This window comes from Labrus mixtus, chromosome 23 (assembly GCF_963584025.1).
Source record: "Labrus mixtus chromosome 23, fLabMix1.1, whole genome shotgun sequence".
NCBI classification, from domain to species: domain Eukaryota; kingdom Metazoa; phylum Chordata; class Actinopteri; order Labriformes; family Labridae; genus Labrus; species Labrus mixtus.
In genome coordinates this window covers 6,175,818-6,195,817 of record NC_083634.1, presented here as the reverse complement: position 1 = coordinate 6,195,817, position 20,000 = coordinate 6,175,818, and the positions used below count along the sequence as shown (strand labels likewise).

General features: G+C 46.0%; 1 protein-coding gene across 1 annotated transcript in view; it reads left to right on the top strand.

Moving 5' to 3' along the window:
• The window catches only part of adam19a (ADAM metallopeptidase domain 19a), a 154,543-nt gene that overhangs the window by 122,556 nt on the left and 11,987 nt on the right, over positions 1 to 20,000 (top strand). The window contains exons 11-17 of the mRNA XM_061030910.1: positions 1,517 to 1,659; positions 2,347 to 2,524; positions 7,380 to 7,469; positions 8,303 to 8,498; positions 10,682 to 10,790; positions 12,853 to 13,057; positions 15,866 to 15,943. Of these exons, the coding sequence (XP_060886893.1) occupies positions 1,517 to 1,659; positions 2,347 to 2,524; positions 7,380 to 7,469; positions 8,303 to 8,498; positions 10,682 to 10,790; positions 12,853 to 13,057; positions 15,866 to 15,943 (999 nt within the window). The remainder of the gene's footprint in view (positions 1 to 1,516; positions 1,660 to 2,346; positions 2,525 to 7,379; positions 7,470 to 8,302; positions 8,499 to 10,681; positions 10,791 to 12,852; positions 13,058 to 15,865; positions 15,944 to 20,000) is intronic.

Genomic DNA, 20,000 nt, shown 5'->3' with positions numbered 1-20,000 from the left:
TCACACACACAGGCCTGATACCTCTGTGGTTTGAACCTCAGAGCGCCAAATAGCATAAGAAGGATTTCTCAGCAGAGTATCAGCGTCTTCCTGACAGCGAACACATCCTCGTTTTATACAGTGTGCATAATTCAGAGCGCAGCTAAGAGTGAATGACAGCTTTCAGAGGATCAAAGAGGAGCTAAATACGTCTGAATATTGTCCCCGCTCACTCTGTGTGTGTGTGTGTGTGTGTGTGCAGATATCCTCCTGTGAGTTTTTCCTTTGGAACGAGGACACAGAATCTGCCTCTGAATTCTTCAGGAGTTCAGCTTCCACCCTTCAAAAAATGTTATTAGCACACCTTTTCTTTTTCTCATCAAATCAAGGTTATTGATTTATTATCGGCTGTAAATGAAAACTATTCAGTTTGTTTCTTTTGCCTCGTGTCTCACGTCAGCCCTCTGTTCAGAGTGTCTTTTCAGAGGCGGACAATCAGACATTCATAATTTGTTTGACCTCAGCAAACCCGTCTGAATGCTTAATCAGCCCGAGTCAACACGTCTCCTTTCATTAAAGGTTTGCCTTTGACTTCATGATAATCCCAGAGGGCGAGGAGAGGGAACTAAGAGAGAAAATTAAATATTAGAGAGACAAACAAAGAGCAGACTGATTCACTGCAGCCTCCCTGAAGGCCTCGAGTTCATTCTGTGCTCCTCATGGTGATCGCAGATTTGTTTAATAATACTGTGTGCTAATGGGGCTTAATAAAGAACACTAAAGTAGACTTCAAGAGGACATCTGTGGTTTAAAACAAAATCATATCTTTGCATATTATTGGGTCTAAATGACTCAAAACCAGTTGAAGTCAGATAAAGTGATCTTACTATCTGATCATTAAGGAAACATGTTGAAGTGCTGGCTTCTCTGACAACAATGCAGCAGTCAGTATGTCCTCCTCCTAACTTTAGATTCTGCTCCTGAATGCTCTGGATTTGTTTGGACCAGAGAAGGTAGAAGGTTTTAAGGCCCCCCCACGCGTCCGTTTTGGACGCCCCTCGGTTTGTCAGATATGAGAGCAGTTATCAGGTCAACAGGTGTTGCAGTGATGGAAGCGGGCAAGAGAAGTGGTTCAGATAGAAGTGATTGTACCCGACCTAAAAAGCCTCTGCATGTTTCTAATAAGCTCCACGAGCAGAAACGTGATCAAACTAGGATCAATATTGGAGATGCTTTTGAAAAATGGAGAGAGGTTAGAACAGAGAAAGGTTTACAGACCGATGCAGAGCTGGATAAACACTGACGCTTCAGTGTCCACCACATGGTGACCTGTGAGAGCATGGACTCTAGAGAGGAGGGGGCAGGGAGACAGCTCTCTACAATGTTTAGAATTTGGACTGCAGTAAAAATACTGCCAAGATATGAAATACGTTGAATCCCCTCGCCTTTCTTCCCGCTTGTCTTGATGGTGCAGAGATTCCTGACTGTTTGATAATCTGATAAAAACTTGATATACCTCCCTCGTCTTCTCCCTCAGGATCACTCGGAGCTCTCCATCGGAGCCGCCGCCACGATGGCCCACGAGATCGGACACAACTTCGGGATGAGCCACGACCACGACGGCTGCTGCGTGGAGGCCACCGCCGAGCAGGGGGGCTGCGTGATGGCCGCCGCCACAGGGTGAGCCTCGAGCAAGAGAAACAGTCTATCATCGTTAGAAACAGTTTAATGCAGCTGCTGGAAGAGCTCATCACTTCGTTAGATTTAAAAACAGAATGTTTAGCACCATTTAGTTCTGATCATTCAATTCATAGTTCCTAAACTTAAAATAAATGACCAAAATCTTTAAAGACAGATGCTGTAGTTATATCTCTGTAAAGAAAGAAAAGGATCATTTCTATCGTCTGTTCTCCTCTTCCTCTTCCTCCTTCTTCTCCTCATTCTCTTCCTCTCTTCCTTGTCTTTGCCTCCTTCTCCACTTATTCTTCCCCTCCTTTGCCTTCTCCTTACTTGTTCCTCCTCCCTTCCTTCAACTTCTCTTCCTCCACAATCTTTCTCTTCCCACTGCCTCTTTTTCTTGTGCCTTTCTTCCTCCTCCTCTTCCTTGTCCTCAACCTATTTTTTTCTTCTCCTCCTCTTCCTCCTCCTTTCCTATTTATTCTCCTTTCATTCTTTCATTTCAGTCATTCATCTTCTCCTCTTCCTCTTTCCTCTCCTTTTGCCTCCTCTTCTTCTTTTCCTTCCCCCCCTTCCTGTCCTCCCTTTCCTTCTTTTATTTCATCCATTCTTCTTTTTCTTCTCCTCCTACTTTTCTTCTTTTTTGCACATTTTGTTCCTCAAACTGAAATCTAAAAATGTCCCCTCCAGGCATCCGTTCCCTCGCGTCTTCAGCCGCTGCAGCAAGCGTGATCTGGACAGTTACTTCCAGAAGGGAGGGGGGATGTGTCTGTACAACATGCCCAACATGAAGGACCTGGTGGGGGGCAAGAAGTGCGGCAACGGCTTCGTGGAGGAGGGAGAGGAGTGTGACTGTGGCGAGCCTGACGTGAGCACATTTCATTTGTTTGTATTTGTTTTAAAGTATTTGACTTCCAGTCGGCTTGGTCCTGTCTCTGTGATCTCTAGAATCTACCTGCTGTGTTAAAGTGCCCTTTGATGTATCGCTGAAACAATCAGCAGCTGTGTTTGAGATTTGAAATATGTCCCACAATCCTCTGCAGCAGATGGAGCTGTCAAGTTGTCAGTGAGACGTAGATGTTTAAATTTTCATTCCTTTGAGCACGTCAGGGACTTTCAACAATGTGAAGGTTGACATTGAAAGTTTCAAATGAAGGAAAAGAGATGACGAATTAGTCCACTTTTTATTCCGTTTTGTTGGGCGGAGGGAAATCAGCCTCGAGGAACTGGCTACATGTCCAGAATAAAGATGCACAAATACAAGAGTTGAAACATGAACACAAATAAATCTATCTATATTATTAGCACAAACACAAAACAACTTGTTTCACACAAAGAAGAATTCTGCAGCCGTGAGCGACGATGACATCTCTGCTTCTTTTGCTGAGTGAACCAAAGATGGTGTGAAATCTCACCCCCGAAAACTCGACCAGCTGCACTGACTTTAACTTTGACTTTGTAACTAAGAGCGGACTTTATGCACTGAGAACACGATGTGTGAGTCAGAGGGCCAGATGTGCTCCAGGCTATTCTAGATTCTTCCATTTTGCATCGAAAAGCACGATTACAACTTTTTATTTTTATGCCTTTATTGTAGAGACAGCACAGAATATATAGAGAGAGAGGGAGAGGGCGAGAGGGGAGGGAGAGAGAGAGAGAGAGAGAGAGAAGTGAGAGAGGGGAGAGAGAGAGAGAGAGAGGAGAGAGAGGAGAGAGGGGAGAGAGAGAAGTGAGAGAGGGGAGAGAGAGAAGAGAGAGAGGGGAGAGAGAGGAGAGAGAGAGAGGTGAGAGAGAGAGGAGAGAGAAGTGAGAGAGAGAGAGGAGAGAGAGGGGGGAGAGAGAGAGAGGAGAGAGAGAAGTGAGAGAGGGGAGAGAGAGAGAGAGGAGAGAGAGAGGGAGGGAGAGAGAGAGAGAGGAGTGAGAGAGGGGAGAGAGAGAGAGAGGGAGGGAGTGAGAGAGAGAGAGAGGGTGAGAGAGGAGTGAGAGCGGGAGAGAGGGGAGAGAGAGAAGTGAGAGAGAGAGAGAGAGAGAGGGGAGAGAGAGAGAGTGAGACAGGGGAGAGAGAGAAGTGAGAGAGAGAGAGAGAGAGGGGGGAGAGAGAGAGAGAGAGTGAGACAGGGGAGAGAGAGAGGGGGAATGACATGCAGGAAGGAGTTACAGGTCGGTTTTGAACCCGGCTCGCCCGCTCTCAAGGGCTAAAGCCCTGAGTATACTTGCTTTTAACTATGCGTAGGAATGTCATCAGCCCTGCGTATCCTGTGCTGGTTTGGAGCGTTGGTTGTGCACGTCCTCAGAAATGAATGAATGAATGCAGTATGCATCTCACCACGAGGAGCGGTGCAGAGTTATTATGGTGATGAGACCGGATGTGACAACACCGGAGACACCAGAGAGCCGCTACAACAATGGAGGAAAGAAAAATGAACAGATCAAGTCCACAACTTCCCGCACTAAGATGTGTCATTGCCGTTGCATAGCAACAAACATGCATGCCAATATATAGCTGCCGACAGATCTTCTCTTCTTCTGTGTTTTATGCCATGTGATTAATGTGGCGCTCCCTCTAGAGGTTTCCTCCAGTAACACACGGTCTACATCGGCACCTGTGTTATGTGAACATTTACGTTCTCGACGCAGCAGGTTGTCGACGGGTTGAAAAGCGAGGATATAAGAGCCTTATGCCTCCCTACATGAGACGCGCGCATTAACCGCTGGGCAACCGGCGTCCCGACAACTTTTGTCCCAAAACTGGGGTCGTGTTTTTATCCCAAATACAAAGAAGGAAAACAAGAGATTCATTAAAAATCAGAGTATTCTCCAGGGGCGTTGGTGGCCTAGTGGTTAGTGCGTGCCACCTGTACAGTACAGAGGCTAGAGTCCTCCAATCGGGCAGCCTGGGTTTGAATCCGACCTGTTGCTCCTTTCCTGCTCTCTCTCTCTCTCTCTGTCTCTCTCTCTCTCTGTCTCTCTCTCCCTCTCTCTCTCTCTCTCTCTCTCTCTCTGTCTCTCTCTCTCTCTCTGTCTCTCTCTCTCCCTCTCTCTCTCTCTCTCTCTCTCTCCCTCTCTCTCTCTCTCTCTCCCTCTCTCTCTCTCCCTCTCTCTCTCTCTCTCTCTCTCTCTCCCTCTCTCTCTCTCGCTCTCTCTCTCTCTCCCTCTCTCCCTCTCTCTCTCTCCCTCTCTCTCTCTCTCTCTCTCTCTCAGGTTTCAGACTCTATCCACTGTCCTGTCTCTGTAATAAAGGTATAATAAAAAGAGCTTTGTCCACCTCATGTCAGGTATTTAAAATGTATTTGTCTGAAGAAGCTGCAGCTGTTCCTCCCTCAGGTTTTATCTCTTCGTCGTGCAGCGTCACCTCAGCCTCATCGCGGATGCTCTCCGCGTCTCGTTTGTGCGACAAAGCCGAACGGATGCTGAAAGTTTTTCCTCAAATCGAGATGAAGTGTTTGCGCTCAATAAACCCGGAGGTTAAGTAAACCTTCTCTGGTTCAAGCAGCAGAGCAAATTGAAAACAGAGGAAGCAAATTGGTATCTGACAGGCGCGGCGCCGCTGACGGGCTGTTTGTTATGAGGCGGCTCAGAGCCGAGCTGACAGCCGAGCTCGGGCTGCTGACAGGACACCTGTTCTCTGCAATGCAAATGAGACGAGCTGCACAACGCTGCTCAGTGCTCCACCTTCTGACTTCTGAAACACACGAGACACAAACATCACGAGCGGACGATAAATGGCGTCCGCCGTCCGCTGTTTGTTGTTTTCCAAACCAAAGATCTATAAATGTTCAGCACGAGGAGGGTTTAAACACGACAGAGTTCAGTCTCTCTTCTGTTCTTTGTTTGTTGTTGTTGTTGTTGTCTTTGTGTTCACCTGTAATCCTCCCTCTCCGTTCTCTCCTCACACAATAATTGGCTCTTTTTATATTTATTCTCGAGTCGACTCCCACGTTTGTTCTGCAGCTAAAATAGGTCGTAGGGCTCGGTGGCGACGGGAGATGTCGTCTTTGAGCACACAGGAGCAGCGTGTGAACGTTGTTTTCTTCCTCCATCTGTTCTGCATCTGTTGAAAGGGAGATTTGTCAGTCACAGTTGTCAGTCGTCTGTCACTGTGGAGCTGTGTGTGTTTAATGAGGCTGTGTGTGTTTAATAAGAAACACTTTCTGGAGACTCTGAATGTTTCCTTCCTGCTGAGGATGATGCTGGTTAGCTCTGGTCAGAACACATGAGCTGCTCGAAAACGTCTCCTTACCTGAACTCTCTGATCCAGGTCTACACTCCCTCCCGCCCACTACGCTCTGCCAATGAAAGGCGTCTGATCCAACCTTCACTACAGGGTCCTAAGACGCTAACTAGACTCTTCTCCTCTGTCGCCCCCCAGTGATGGAATGAACTTCCAAACTCCATTTGATCTGCAGAGTCCCTCTGCACCTTTAAGAAAAAACTAAAGACCCAGCTCTTTATGAACACCTAAGACCTTCATGATGATGATGATGATGATGATGATATTTAGGATGGTTTTGATGCTGATTAGAACTCTGAAGGACAGCTGTCAATGTTGTGCTCTGCCTCTGGTCACTTCCTGTCAGCACCTCTGGGCACTTCCTGTCAGCACCTGTGTGTCCGATCAGACTTAAAGCTGTTTGTTTGCACTTGTTTCCTCCTCTCTAGATCTTTGCTTGAGTTTGCTTGTTTAACATGACAGAAAAGTAAGCTGGTCTAAGTTCAGTCACTTCCTTCACCACCCTGTTGTCAGAGAATAGCGTCTCGTGCTTTGTTAGGATGTTCGGCCACTTATTGGTGCTTCTGTTTCCGCGTTGCCGTCTTCATGTCACGCTCACTGAGTAGAGATTTATTTAAGTGTTGCTTTCAGCCAAGCAGCCAATCTCCGGTGTTGAAAAATGAAGCCGATGCTGAAGTGTAAAATCCTGCAGTTCCTCGAGTGTCCACTAGAGGCTGGCTGCAGAAGCACAGGAAGTCACATACACACCCATTCTAAAAAGCCTGTTTTTACAGCAGAGATTAACATGTTTACAGCCTGGTTCAAAAAAACAAATAGGTCTGATTAACTCATGTCTCGATCGACACACACTGTACGGGGTGAATGTTTTGATGACTCATTAGTTTTGATTTGATGAAGGATAAGAGTTATTCACAATAAGGCGTGTAGCTGACCTGATTGACAGGTGGGCGCGGTGTAACAGTTTGTCAGGAGGTTTAAAACCCGCCTCAGCTCCAGCTCTCAGCCTGTCGTTAGGTTGACTGAAAGTTAGACTGAGACAGCATTTCCAGCACGGAGACCTCCATCGATGGGACTCCAGCGCCCCCTGCAGGAACAGACGGGTGACGTCACTCAGGCTTCAAACATTCATATTTACAGTCTGTGTTTTCAGCTTAATCACCTTACAGTCTGTAACATGCCTTCAGTAGAGGCGTCCTGTGCAAAGGTACCTTAGACTTGAGTCCCACAGATCTGGCACAAACCACTCCTTGACATTCGTAAAAACTTAGCATTACCTTCTTCAGTGTAAGGGGGTGGAACATCTGTGTATTTGATTGGATTAAAGAGGCTTGAAAGGTGCATTCATGTTTACAGTCTGTTCTTTGTGTGTGTGTGTGTGTGTGTGTGTGTGTGTGTGTGTGTGTGTGTGTGTGTGTGTGTGTGTGTGTGTGTGTGTGTGTGTGTGTGTGTGTGTGTGTGTGTGTGTGTGTGTGTGTGTGTGTTATGTTTTCAGGAGTGCACCAACGACTGCTGCAATGCCAACAACTGCACGCTGAAGGAGGAGGCTCAGTGTGCTCATGGAGTGTGCTGCGAGGGCTGCAAAGTAAGAACACACACACAGACACACACACACACAGACACACACACACACACACAGACACACACAGACACAGACACACACACACACACACACACACACACACACACACACACACAGACACACACAGACACAGACACACACAGACACAGACACACACACACACACACAGACACACACAGACACACACACAGACACACACACAGACACACACACACACAGACACACACAGACACACACACACACACACACACACACACACAGACATGTGTCTCCGGAGGGAGCCGTGTGTGAGTATCTGAGCATCATTAGTCGCCTGTCAGTCATCGTGTCAGCGTGTTGACATACTGTACCCTCAGCGTGTGTCAGCTCCATCACAGCACGCCTCCTCGCCTTCACATCACACCTCCGCTCTTCATCAGCGCCCTCTCATCCCTCTGTTTCGAGCTCTCTCTCTCTCTTTCACACACCGACGCTGCGTTATAACACACACAACAGTTAACTCACAACACACAGATCTCTAACCTGCCTGAGCACAGAGGAGAGGCAGGGACACATGCACGCTCTGCAGAGGAGGACTTCCTCTTCTTCGTCTCAGCGCTGACATTTCTCATCTTATTAAACATAAAGAATATTAATATTATTATTACACTGACGCATCGGGGTTACATAATCTGCATCACTGTACTGTAAAAATGGAGGATTGAACGAGGAGTAAAGATGAGATATTCTACAGCTGACTCATGAAGCGTCCACTCTGACCACTCTCATGGTTTTCCTGATGTCCTGATCTCCCCCCTCTCTCTCTCTCTCTCTCTCCTTGTTCTCGCCCCTGCCAGTTGAAGCAGGCGGGCACCATGTGTCGGGGCCCGGCGGGGGCATGTGACCTGCCAGAATACTGCACCGGGGCCTCTCCTTACTGTCCTGCCAACGTCTACCTGCTGGACGGCTCCTCCTGTCAGTACGGCCTCGCCTACTGCTACAACGGCATGTGCCTCACCCACGAGCAGCAGTGCCTGCAGCTCTGGGGCTACGGTGAGAGAAATCCATCAGCACACATACAAAACATTTATATTCTCTGAAGGGACACACAGAGAGCAGAGTTAAGCCTTTATTTAAAGACTCTAAAATGAGGGATAATCCAGTGCAGGCTTTAAAGGTCAGAGCTTTTATTAAAGGATTTCAACAGAATTGGTGTTTTTTAAAGTGGGAACAGATCCGGCTCTGTTTGTCAGGGCTGATTGACACGATGGAAAAACACGAGCGGGGACGACACCGTCACAATCACAACTGGTGGAAAGCCGACGTGTTTGTTGGCTTTTTCCATCTCGGATGTGAAAGCGGCTTTCAGAAGGGTGACGGTGTTTGTGCTGCGGCACAATGGAGCACAAAGGATGGAGAGGGATGTTCTTCATCTGAACGTAACAAGAGGGAAAACAAAACATTCTCTTCTCCAGATTCTGCAGCACAATTTAGCCACAATCGAGCACAGAACAAAGTGGTCACGCGGCGAGGATGAAGTCTTTATTCACAGAAATAAGAGAAGAAAGACGAGAACTGAACAAGAATAATTAAACAATGACAATCAGTCACTCTCTTCATCTTCAGTCTTTGTCCGGCTGGCTGATCGCTAAGAGAATACAAATATAACACCGAGGGAGAATCAATATGAACGCACAAAGACGTGATGATGGAGGAACTTCTCCTCGGGGCTGTTGCAGAATCGCACTCAGATGGGATCAAAGGAGTGTTGTAGTCGAGACCACACTAACCGAGACCAGAGTGCTCCGAGACAAGACCTAGACCAGGGATGGGCAACTTTGGTCACAGCAAGGGCCACATTCATTTAATTCTCACTGCCAGAGGGCCAAATTGTAGGATAGAAAAACGATAACAGTCAATTATTTCTCAAATTTACTCCACATATACCAGTGATCAGATATTATTATGGACATATTTCTGGTTTTCATGATTTCAATGCGGATTTTGTCATGTTTTCTTCATGTTTCCAATGAATTGACCTGAGGGCCATGTTGAGAGTTGATGGGGGCCGCATGTGCCCCGTCCCAACTGACGAGGCTGGGACCAGCTGCAGCACGTTATGTCACAAAAATAACATTTAAGCCGGGTACAGGAGCTAACAGTTAGCCACATTTAGCTTGACCATCATGTTTGTCTACTCTGAAGTCTCGTTCGACCTCTCGAGATAACACGTGTTGCGAGTGGAGACTCTGGTTGTTGGTGAATGAATCAGTTAGTGTGTGGTGTGCTGAGTCGGTCGTCTCGTTGCTCTCCACACACGATAAGAACTGAGCTGTTGATCTGTCAGGATCTGTCGTCGTGTGTCGGCTCTCTCACATTTTCAAAATCTTTTAGTGTGTGCCCGGATTATTCATCCTGCAGCCAGCTGCCTGCACAAAAAAGAGGAAAGTGGAGCATCTCGTGAAGTTCTACTTTAGTTTAATATATTTATAATGATCTGAATACTCCCTCATTTTAAGACAGGTGACTGCTCGTCTGACTTCCCCTTTAAAAGAGCGTAAAGGTTTACAAAAACTAAAAATACCAAAAATATTCAGACTTTATTCCTGTAAGGTTAAGACATTAAACTTCTCAGAGGGGCCTCGTGATATAAAAGGTTTGTAACGTCTCCAAATCCTCAAAGTGACTTTGTTGTTTGAGGAAACGTAACCTTTAAAGCTGTTCTCTACAAACGGGGAGCTGGCTAGACTCGACTCTGCACGCGGAGAGCTGCGTCCTCATGGTGACGTTTCCGTGTTTTAGTTCTCTGTGAGAGAAAAATAAATCTGACTCCATGAAACTGATATTGATCTTTTCATCTGCTCTGATGCCAAACAAGCACAAATGCCAAATTGTCTGTCTGCTTCAGACTCTCATAACAGCGGCATGTGTGAGGCTGTAGCTGGTGTGTGTGTGTGTGTGTGTGTGTGTGTGTGTGTGTGTGTGTGTGTGTGTGTGTGTGTGTGTGTGTGTGTGTGTGTGTGTGTGTGTGTGTGTGTGTGTGTAGTGTGTGTAGTGTGTATAGTGTGTACTTTGATCTTCATGTCTGCAGCAGAGAAACAGGGAGGCTGAGATCAACATTAGCTGTGTCTGCGTGTGAGTCAGCGATTTAACATCTGTTATCCGAGGAGGAAAAACACGCTCACGGCGGTAACAGCCTGAGTCCAGAGGGCTGATGGGATATGTTGTGTTTCCAGGAGCTCGACCGGCCCATGACGCCTGCTTTGAAGATGTCAACGCCGCAGGGAACGCATTCGGGAACTGCGGGAAAGATGAACACGGCAACTACATGAAGTGTGAGAAAAGGTGAGAGACGCTGCTCAAGCTGACGCTGGTTTTTATTTCTGAGTTACTCTGAAGGTCGTAATCAAATGTATTTTCTGTTCCAACAAAAGTTCACCTTCAGGGCTTAGAAACGAAGAAGCAGCTGCAGTTAATTTAGTGTCCACTAGAGGCAGCCTCCTGCAGTGAGTCAATCCCCATAGAGCCCCATGTTAAAATGTTTTTTAAAGGACGAATGTGTGACATGTTCCACATAAATATATCATTAATCCAGTCTCTCCTGTGTAAATGTGTCTCTGAGTCATGACTGTCTACAATGAGTGAGAAGCTCGAGTCCCGCTGGCTGTGTTGTTGTCAGAGCCGTGTTTACATGGACGGGACGGCTGGCTCCTCCCCTTGTGTATAAAAGCTGTTTTAGTCAAGAAGAACATACTCACTGATTATTTGGATGTTAGTAAGAGTTTTAGATCACAGTCATTCTGTGTCAATTTACATGCAATGTGAAGCTACGAGCTAACTAAAGAGCGCTAACATTAGCATGCTAACACATCAGTGCAGGACACAGGTGATTGCAGCTCGAGCAAAGGACAATTTTGTCCGCTGCTTGCGCTTAATGGTGCTTAATTATGATGCGTTCTAATAACTCCTTCGTGTGAACGCGAGGGGAGGGGGGTTGGAGGTGTGTCTCTGGAGGCTTCAGTATGGAGGAGGCGTGGCCAAACAGCAGTTTGTTTTGGTTTCATGCTGGTGCTCAAGGGCGACATCTACTGCGATATGTATTTTAAGGCTTTATTGCTTCAGCTGTTTCTGTCCCCCCCCCCTGGTGGTCAAAAAAGAATTAACGCAGCTTTAATGAGAAAAAAACAACAGGCCAAGTTTTCTTTTCAGTGCTCACACCTTTAGACATTTAGTCCTTATTTGTAACATTTGAACACACACTCACACACAAACACTCTCACACACACACACACACACACACACACTCTCGCCCTCCATTAAGTGTCAGCAGGCGTCTCAGACTCGGCCTCCGCGGCACAGTGCCGGAGATAATTAATGGAGCCAAATTACCGCCTAAGCTGTTTGAATGAGGCTTTGGATGAAGGTGGTTGACAGCTGCCTCCGATGATCCACCGCTGCCCGGATCCATTACGGGCTCCCGGAGGAGTCGTTAGAGTGTTTTCTGGCCGCAGTGAGTCACACAGCTGATTAGAGGAGATGTAAATCTGTCGTTATTAAGACATGTGAGTAATGTTCACACAGCTGCTGTCCGCCCGTCATTCTCTAATCCTCCTCCTTTGTTTTACTCCTGTTGTGCTTCTCTCCGTGTTTATTTACATGTTTGGACTTTTTGTTTTTAATCAGGGAGACTTTTCCTCTTAAAGCCGTGCAAACTCAGTCCTTACAACATCTCCAAAAAACCAACATTCAGATAAAAACATATTTAGTTCTTGTTACCTGGAGATGTTTAGTTTGACTTTTTGTGTCAAACTGGACTCTAAAAAAACAGAGCAATACTCCCGCACACTGTCTCACTTTATGATGACATATTCATTTGATCATACAACGTTTGTGTCTGACCGACCTTCATCTTGTTTATCCCTTCATACCTGTATGATCAAATAAATGTCAGCATAAAGGGACACAGCATGTGTGAGTTTTACCTTCCTCTTACGCACCTGTCACACATTCAGGTGTGCAGAGATTTATTTAAAACATGCTCAGAAACAGAAATTAGGGACTATTTTCTGAAGCGAATTAAATCACAGTTGGTGCTATAATTGTCTTCTTTGTGACAGCAGGATGGTGCGTGTGTGTGTGTGTGTGTGTGTGTGTGTGTGTGTGTGTGTGTGTGTGTGTGTGTGTGCGTGTGCGTGTGTGTGTAATGATGGACGGTGTCATGCAGCGACACGCTGATGTGTTTTTAATAGTTCTTCTTCGGCTCTGCACTTCTGGTATTTGTTTATAATTAGAAAGAAATCAAGTATGAGCGGAATAAAACGATGATTCATGATTCTTTACGTCTCTCTTTGATGAACATTCAGCTCAAGAGAAATATCTGTGTCTGTGTGTTTGTCTCTCTGCCCAGTGATGCAAAGTGCGGAAAGATCCAGTGCCACAGCGCTGCCAAGAAACCCAAAGGGACCAACGCCGTCTCCATCGACACCACCATCAAAACGGACGGCATCGAGGTGAAGTGTCGAGGCACCTACGTCTACAGCACCCAGGACGGACAGGGAGACCTCCCCGACCCGGGACTCGTCATGACCGGCACCAAGTGTGGAGAGGGAAAGGTGGGTCGTGATCAGACGCGTTGATATTTCCAGCATGTTCCCTCGTCTCCACACAGGTCTGATAATCGCAGAGTCTGAGCAGGGAGCGAACACAAGGTCAGGGTTCAGATCAATAGCAGCACTTGGCTCAACAATTACTGTGACCCCCCCCCCCATTGAGACGCCAACACCTGCCCGCTGCTCTGACACGACCTCTCACTGAAGACGGTGCAGCTGGCAGCTCAGCACACCTCCACTACGCAGGATTTAAAAGCTGTGTTGTCCAGGCCAAGAACAACAAACTGCCAGAGAAATGTTTCAGCCTGTGAGATCTCTGATCCTCTCTGCTGTGCTCGTGTTTGTACGGGCTGCCATCGCTCGGGGTGATACAATCCAACAAAGTTTCTGTTGAAGTGAAAAGTTTCATGTAAGAGGCAGAATCTGATACCTGGACATCAAAACGTTCACAACTCTGATCAGGGGAATAACGTGAAGTAAGGTAGAGCAGCCGGGGTTTACTCTGAGCTCACTTTGCTGTTTGTACTCTCAGTAAACTGAACGTTTCTACTGATGGTGGAGTGAGACGAGGTGAACGGATCCTCATGAATCAGAGCAGCACCTGACTGACTGCTTCTGCTTTGTGACTGTTGAGTTTGTAGACTTCAAGAAATCATGAAAAAAACAATGTTAAGGACGATGTTGATCAGCGTCTGTAAAATAGGCTGAAATGAGAAGTGGTGAATGAGTGAGGCGTGACATTGACGAGCGTGGTGCTGTTTTAAAGGCTGAACTGTTTTAACCGACAATCCTGCTTAAGCACGCTACAGGACAAATTCTGCTCGTGTGAGTGCGCCCGCCGCCCTTATTTTCACAACTACGTCAAACTTCCTCTCTTTGTGTCGATCTTGGCGCCCCCTGTGGACAAGGCTGGACCTCTTTTCTCTTTGAACATGTGCAGTGATTTCTCACCTAAAAAAAAGTGACGCTGCTTTATTGAAACATCTTTAAAAGATTCCTACAACAAAGTTAATCAAGTCTCTGTACAAGCTCTTGGTCTTTGTGGGTTTTTTTGTCTTTGTAAGTTCACGGTCTAAAAGAGAACATATTTCTTTTCCAAGTGAAGATAGTTATTTTGGTTCAAAGAGCTCCAACTCACTGATTCATCTCCTTCTGAATCCATTTCAAGGTTTTATTTCACCGTAGTTCTCTGAATTGTAAATGTCCTCTGTCCTGCTGCATTAGTAGAATTTTATAAATAGGCTGCAGAGAATATTGTGTGCCATCCAGGGTGATGGAATTTGAGTCATCATATTGAGAGCGCCATAAATGCACACAAAGCACAAAACTGCTGCTTCTAATCACACGCTCACACATTCAGCAGCGCTTAATTGATTCCCTGCTAACAATAGATCTGCCAACAACAGGCCGAGCAGCTGATACAGGACTAATGCAGACGCTAATGTAAGTGCTGATAGAACTCAGTGATGGAGTGCTACATAAAAAAGTAATGAGGGGTGAGCTGTGGTTTGTAACGGAGAGCTGGGACCGGACTTTAGACACTCTCTTTATGACACAAGCTCAAATCGAACTTAACAGGGATTCCTTTTATCCTTTAAACTAAAGTAGACCGACGTGTTTCAGCTTGTGGCCTTCATCAGGGTCATCACCCTTTCACTCTTCATGCACCTTGGTAGTTGGTGAACTTGTGCCAGAAGAATCCCACTCAGGGTCTTAATGACTAAAAGGTATAAACTAAGTCTTGCTCCATGAGATTTATTCACCCTGCAGCGGTAATCAGGCTGTAACGTCTGCAGCGGTTCGGCTCTAAAGGCTGATGGGAGCCAGGCAGAGGGAGCTAAAGTTAGTTGTGGATTTAAATCAGACGCTGGGAGAGCCCTTTCACTCGTCCTTTCAGGGGCCATTTCTGTGTGCGGGCCGGTTCCAAGTGTGTGACATCATTACAGTGTGTTTGTAGTTGATGCTAATTTGCAGCACTCGTCCCTAGAAGAGCTTTAGCGCAGATAAATAGTAAAACAGTTAAAGAGAAAGGGGGGAGTAGACTGGGAACAATAAGAAGCACATTAAGCTGTGATGTCGCTGCAGACAATCAGACTGTGATTAGAGTCTGATGCTGAACTGACCAGGATTGGTAAAGATGGCAGTAAGTTTCAGGGGATCAGGGAGCGAGTTTGTTTAAAGAAATCAATCAAAACTGAATCATCACCTGATGACCAACGAGAGGTTTGCAGGATTGCATTACAGCCCATTTGTTCCTCTCCGTTCTACAAAAGGAAACTTTACAGATCTGAAGCACAAACACGAGCTCGCCTGGAATCTGCTCCGACTGTTTCCTATGAGTCGGTCTAACAGAAGAGAGATGTTATGATGCCCGTTTATAAAAGTAAGACCCGCTCCAGCCTCACTCGGAGAGAGCGGCTCTGAGAGCAGCAGTGGAGACAGAATGTGTTTCAGAAGAGCAGCTCAGCATTTTGGAGGAGATTTAAAACAGGATTCTGCTGCTGCTCCCCGAATCTCCTCAGGCAGTCAGGTTGTTCCAAAGCCCCGGGGCGCTGGCAGAGGGCCGATCAGAGAGCGTGTGTGTGTGTGTGTGTGTGTGTGTGTGTGTGTGTGTGTGTGTGTGTGTGTGTGTGTGTGTGTGTGTGTGTGTGTGTGTGTGTGTGTGTGTGTGTGTGTGTGTGTGTGTGTGTGTGTGTGTGTGTGTGTGTGTGTGTGTGTGTGTGTGTGTGTGTGTGTGTGTGTGTGTGTGTGTGTGTGTGTGGACTGTAATCTCTTACACAGTGTGTGATCACTCTGCTTGTGCTGCCACAGGTGTGCAGAGACCGCCGATGCCAAAATGCTTCTTTCACCGAGCTGGAGACTTGCATCGCACGCTGCCACGGCAACGGGGTACGTACACACACACACACACACGCATGCAACTCACTGTGCTGCCGGGAACAGCTCCCTAATCTTATTGTCACGCTGTGTCCTTGGGCGAAGGTAGTGTTTTGCAGCGCTGTCACCTGGTCCGTCGTAAAAGGCGGGAAATAGACGGCCGCGATGCAACGGAGAGCGAAGTGATGAAGTATTTATCGGAGCGGTACAAGCAGGCCGCAGGCTGATAAGGAGGAGTTATACATAGTTTATGAGAAAGTAAGCCCACTCAGGGCCGGAGTGTTTGGACTTGAAGAGAAGTTGTTAGTCTAAGAGAAGATGGAGAATCAGATAGCAGCTGTTTGTCAGGACTCGGAAATCATCCTTTGAATGAGCACTTTATTCTTTTAAGTGTTTATTCTTTTTACAGCCCTGCAGACACATCAAACACCCTGAGACTCACAATAACAAACTCCCTAAAGAGGAAGTTGTAGACCGTTGGACCTTTTTTTAAATATAGATATCTTTGTGAAAAGTTCAAGAATTCCTTAATTCGATTGTTTCCTCTTGCATGATGTCACCTCAGGAGTTTTTATTCGCCCTATAAAGCAACAATCTGAAACTTCTCCTCCTTAAATAGTTGACTTAAAGTCGATCTAATAGAACAATAACTTCCAATAGGGAGAATGGCATCTCTCTCATGTCAATCAAGCGGCATCCTCCGGTTTTGAAACATGAAGCCGAAGCTGAAGTGTAAAATCCTGCAGTTCCTCGAGTGTCCACTAGAGGTTGGCGTCAGAAGCACAGGAAGTCACATACACACCCATTCAAAAAAGTCTATTTTTACAGCAGAGATTAACATGTTTACAGCCTGGTTCAAAAAAACAAATAGGTCTGATTAACTCATGTCTCGATCGACACACACTGTACAGGGGGTGAATGTTTTGATGACTCATCAGTTTTGATTTGATGAAGGATAAGAGTTATTCACAATAAGGCGTGTAGCTGACCTGATTGACAGGCGGGCGCGGTGTAACAGTTTGTCAGGAGGCGTATAACCCGCCTCAGCTCCAGCTCTCAGCCTGAAAGTTAGACAAAGAGAAAACAAAAACCGGTTTAAAAAGTGAAAGAAAACAAAGAGGTTGTCTTCAGCCTTGAGATGTATCGTCCAGAATCACTTATAATCCATCTAATAAATCGTCTCCTGTTTGATTTGACAAGAACATCAAAAAGGCTGTAATCAACAGTGTGCAGGTTGAATGGATGCAAAGTTGAAATGCAACTTGATGAATGAAACGCTGCACAGATCCATTTCACTGAGTTACTACTTTATTAGGGACACATGGCGACCATTCTGCCATCATATTAAATTCTCAGATCTCAAAGAATCAGCGGTGGAAAGGGGCGAGCCGCTTTCTTCACTGAATTATTTTGTCATTTCCTGTGTATGGTTCCACTGGGCTCGCAAACAGCACAGCAGAGAAACACAATCTGGCAGCGGCGTGTGGCTGAGGGGCTTTCAGAGAAAAGCTGCTGACATGCTTTTGTCTGCAGAGTAATATTTGTAAAGCCACGGCTAAATTAAATCTGTGTTGTTCGTTGTGTTTTTCTCACTTTTCCCTTCAGTCCCTCGTCTTGTTTTTTTTCCCTGCCCTCGGTTTCTCACGAGCTGACGCAGCGAAGGCGGACTGAGGCACAGATGGAAACAGCTGTGCACGCTTTAATAGAAAGTCCAAACTTTAAGATACAACTAGGTTAGCTTGTCTCTGTGTTATCAGAGGAAGATACTACACCTAAAATATAAAAAATAGATCTGCATGAGCGCCCAAAGGGAGAGATTACTGTTTGCATGATCCTCTTTAAAGATTCAGCAGCTTCCTCCTTCAAAATAAAATACAGACTTGTCCTAAAGTAAAGCTGCTCCATCGTCCCTTCTGGGCCTCCGTACATGTGTGGTGGTGACTGAGTCTGCAGAGACTCTGTCCTCTGACTGGATTTTACTGTTCTGCTTTGTTCTGGTTGACTCGGGACGTTTCTGGGCTGTGAAACAAGGGTGAACCTTGTGTTGACGTGGAGTTGGTCTGCTTCCTGTTGGACAGGCGGGTGACAAACACCAGCTGTTAGCTTGTGCTAGCGTGCGTTAGCTTGCAGTGTAGGTACAAGCAGTAAACGTACACACTACGCCCTGCAGTGAGGGTGAGCTTCAGGGGGCGATGAGTTTAGGAGGAGGGGCCCAGTTTTACATTTAAAGGTACAGACACAGAAACAGCCTGTTCTGATCAGGGCTGAAATAGAGGCGTTTATAGACATGATCAAATACAGGATCAGAGTGGATTTAGAACAAGAAACTTCACACACATGTTTTGGGGAGCTCTGAGACTTATTGAAACTGGTTGAAGAGGAGGAGGATATGTGACCTTTAAGGCTCAAAGTGATGTAGAATTACAATTTTAGGAGCTCAATTGTTCAACAATCAAAAGTATGAAGAAAAAAAAACTGAATCTGTAAAGGGCTTGTTTGTTTTTTATATATTAAGTGGTTATAAGGTTGAGTTCTCCTTCTCCCAGCTTTTAAACAAAACAGCCCTTTAGAATAATGAGCAGAAACCAGCTCTGAGTCCGAGATAAGGACAGAAATGTAGCGTGAACAGTAAAGAACCTCGCTACATTTAGCAGAGAATTACCTCCAAAGAGTTTTTAATGAACTAGAGTAAACTTTGTGTGAAAGCAAACTTTTATCTCGACGTGGAAACTTGATTAATATCTGCAGACGTTGAGTTCACCAATTCAATCCAGATGTAATTATGCTATCGGTGATTAACTCGGCTATTTAGCCCGTTAGCTCAGTTCAGCCGATGTGAAGAACGGTTTCTTGTTTTCTGATTCCTATCGTGAAGTTTCTCTCTGTAAAATGACTCTTTCAGTTTTTGGACAGCAGATATTTAAAGACATCTCACGTAGAAGGTAAAACCTCTCTGTATCGAGGAGCCGTGACCCAGATTTAAGGACGCCATCTCTGATATGAAAGATTTCCCTCAGCCCTCGACGTCTGCAGGACTTTCTTATAAGCTCCTTTAATAAAAATCTCCTGTATGAGTTCTTTTAAAAGATGCAAACCAGCAGTTCTCTCAGCGCATCGAGCGGCACATCCTCTGCTCATTATTCCTGTTTATTTGCATGGAAAATCCAGCGTGCTCGAAAAAGCCTGAGGATCAGCGTGAATCAAATGATAATGTTTAAATTAAAAAAACACATCCCAGCAAAGCCCGAGTGGGGAGGGAGGCCGAGCTGTCGAGCTGTTTGGAATAATCCTGACTCTAAGCCACTGCCATTATCCGTCTACTGTTACTGTGAGGGACGGGAACAAAGGAGGGACAAACCGCATAAAACAACAGAGAGAAAAGAGAAGGGGATTAAAGGAGGAGAGGACGTGTCGGATGTTTATTCTGCCTTAATCTGTCAAATCCGTTTCTAACATCGTGCATAAACAAAAGAAAAGTTAGACGAGGCAAAGAGAGACTTTAGATTTCAGGTGCGCTCGCTCATGTCCGCTAAAAGTCGTAATTCTAAGTGTGTGACAACATTACAGAAAGAATCCCTTGGGGCGCTGGTGGTGCAGTGGTTAGAGCGCGCGCCCCATGTATGGAGGCTGTAGTCCTCCAAGCGGGCGGCCCGGGTTCGATCCGACCTGTGGCTGCCTCCCGCATGTCATTCCCCCCTCTCTCTCTCTCTCTCCCTGATTTCCAACTCTATCCACTGTCCTATCTCTCCAATAAAGGCACAAAAAGCCCAAAAATAAATCTTAAAATAAAAAATAAAACATTACATGAAGAGTCCCTGCAGAGTTCAGAGCGATCCAACCATCCATTATCTTTACCGCTTTTCCCGTTTGGGGTCTGATTCCAGCTGTCATTGGGAGAGAGGCGGGGTTACACCCTGGACCGGGATTGGCTGGCGACCAGTCCGGGGTGTAGAGGTTAAAAATAATAACTACGGTAATTTAGTCTTTTCTACCCAGAACAACTCAGTTAGTCAAAGAAAGCATCATGGAGGAGATCTTCACTCAGTTTGGGTCGTATGTTTCAGCCGTC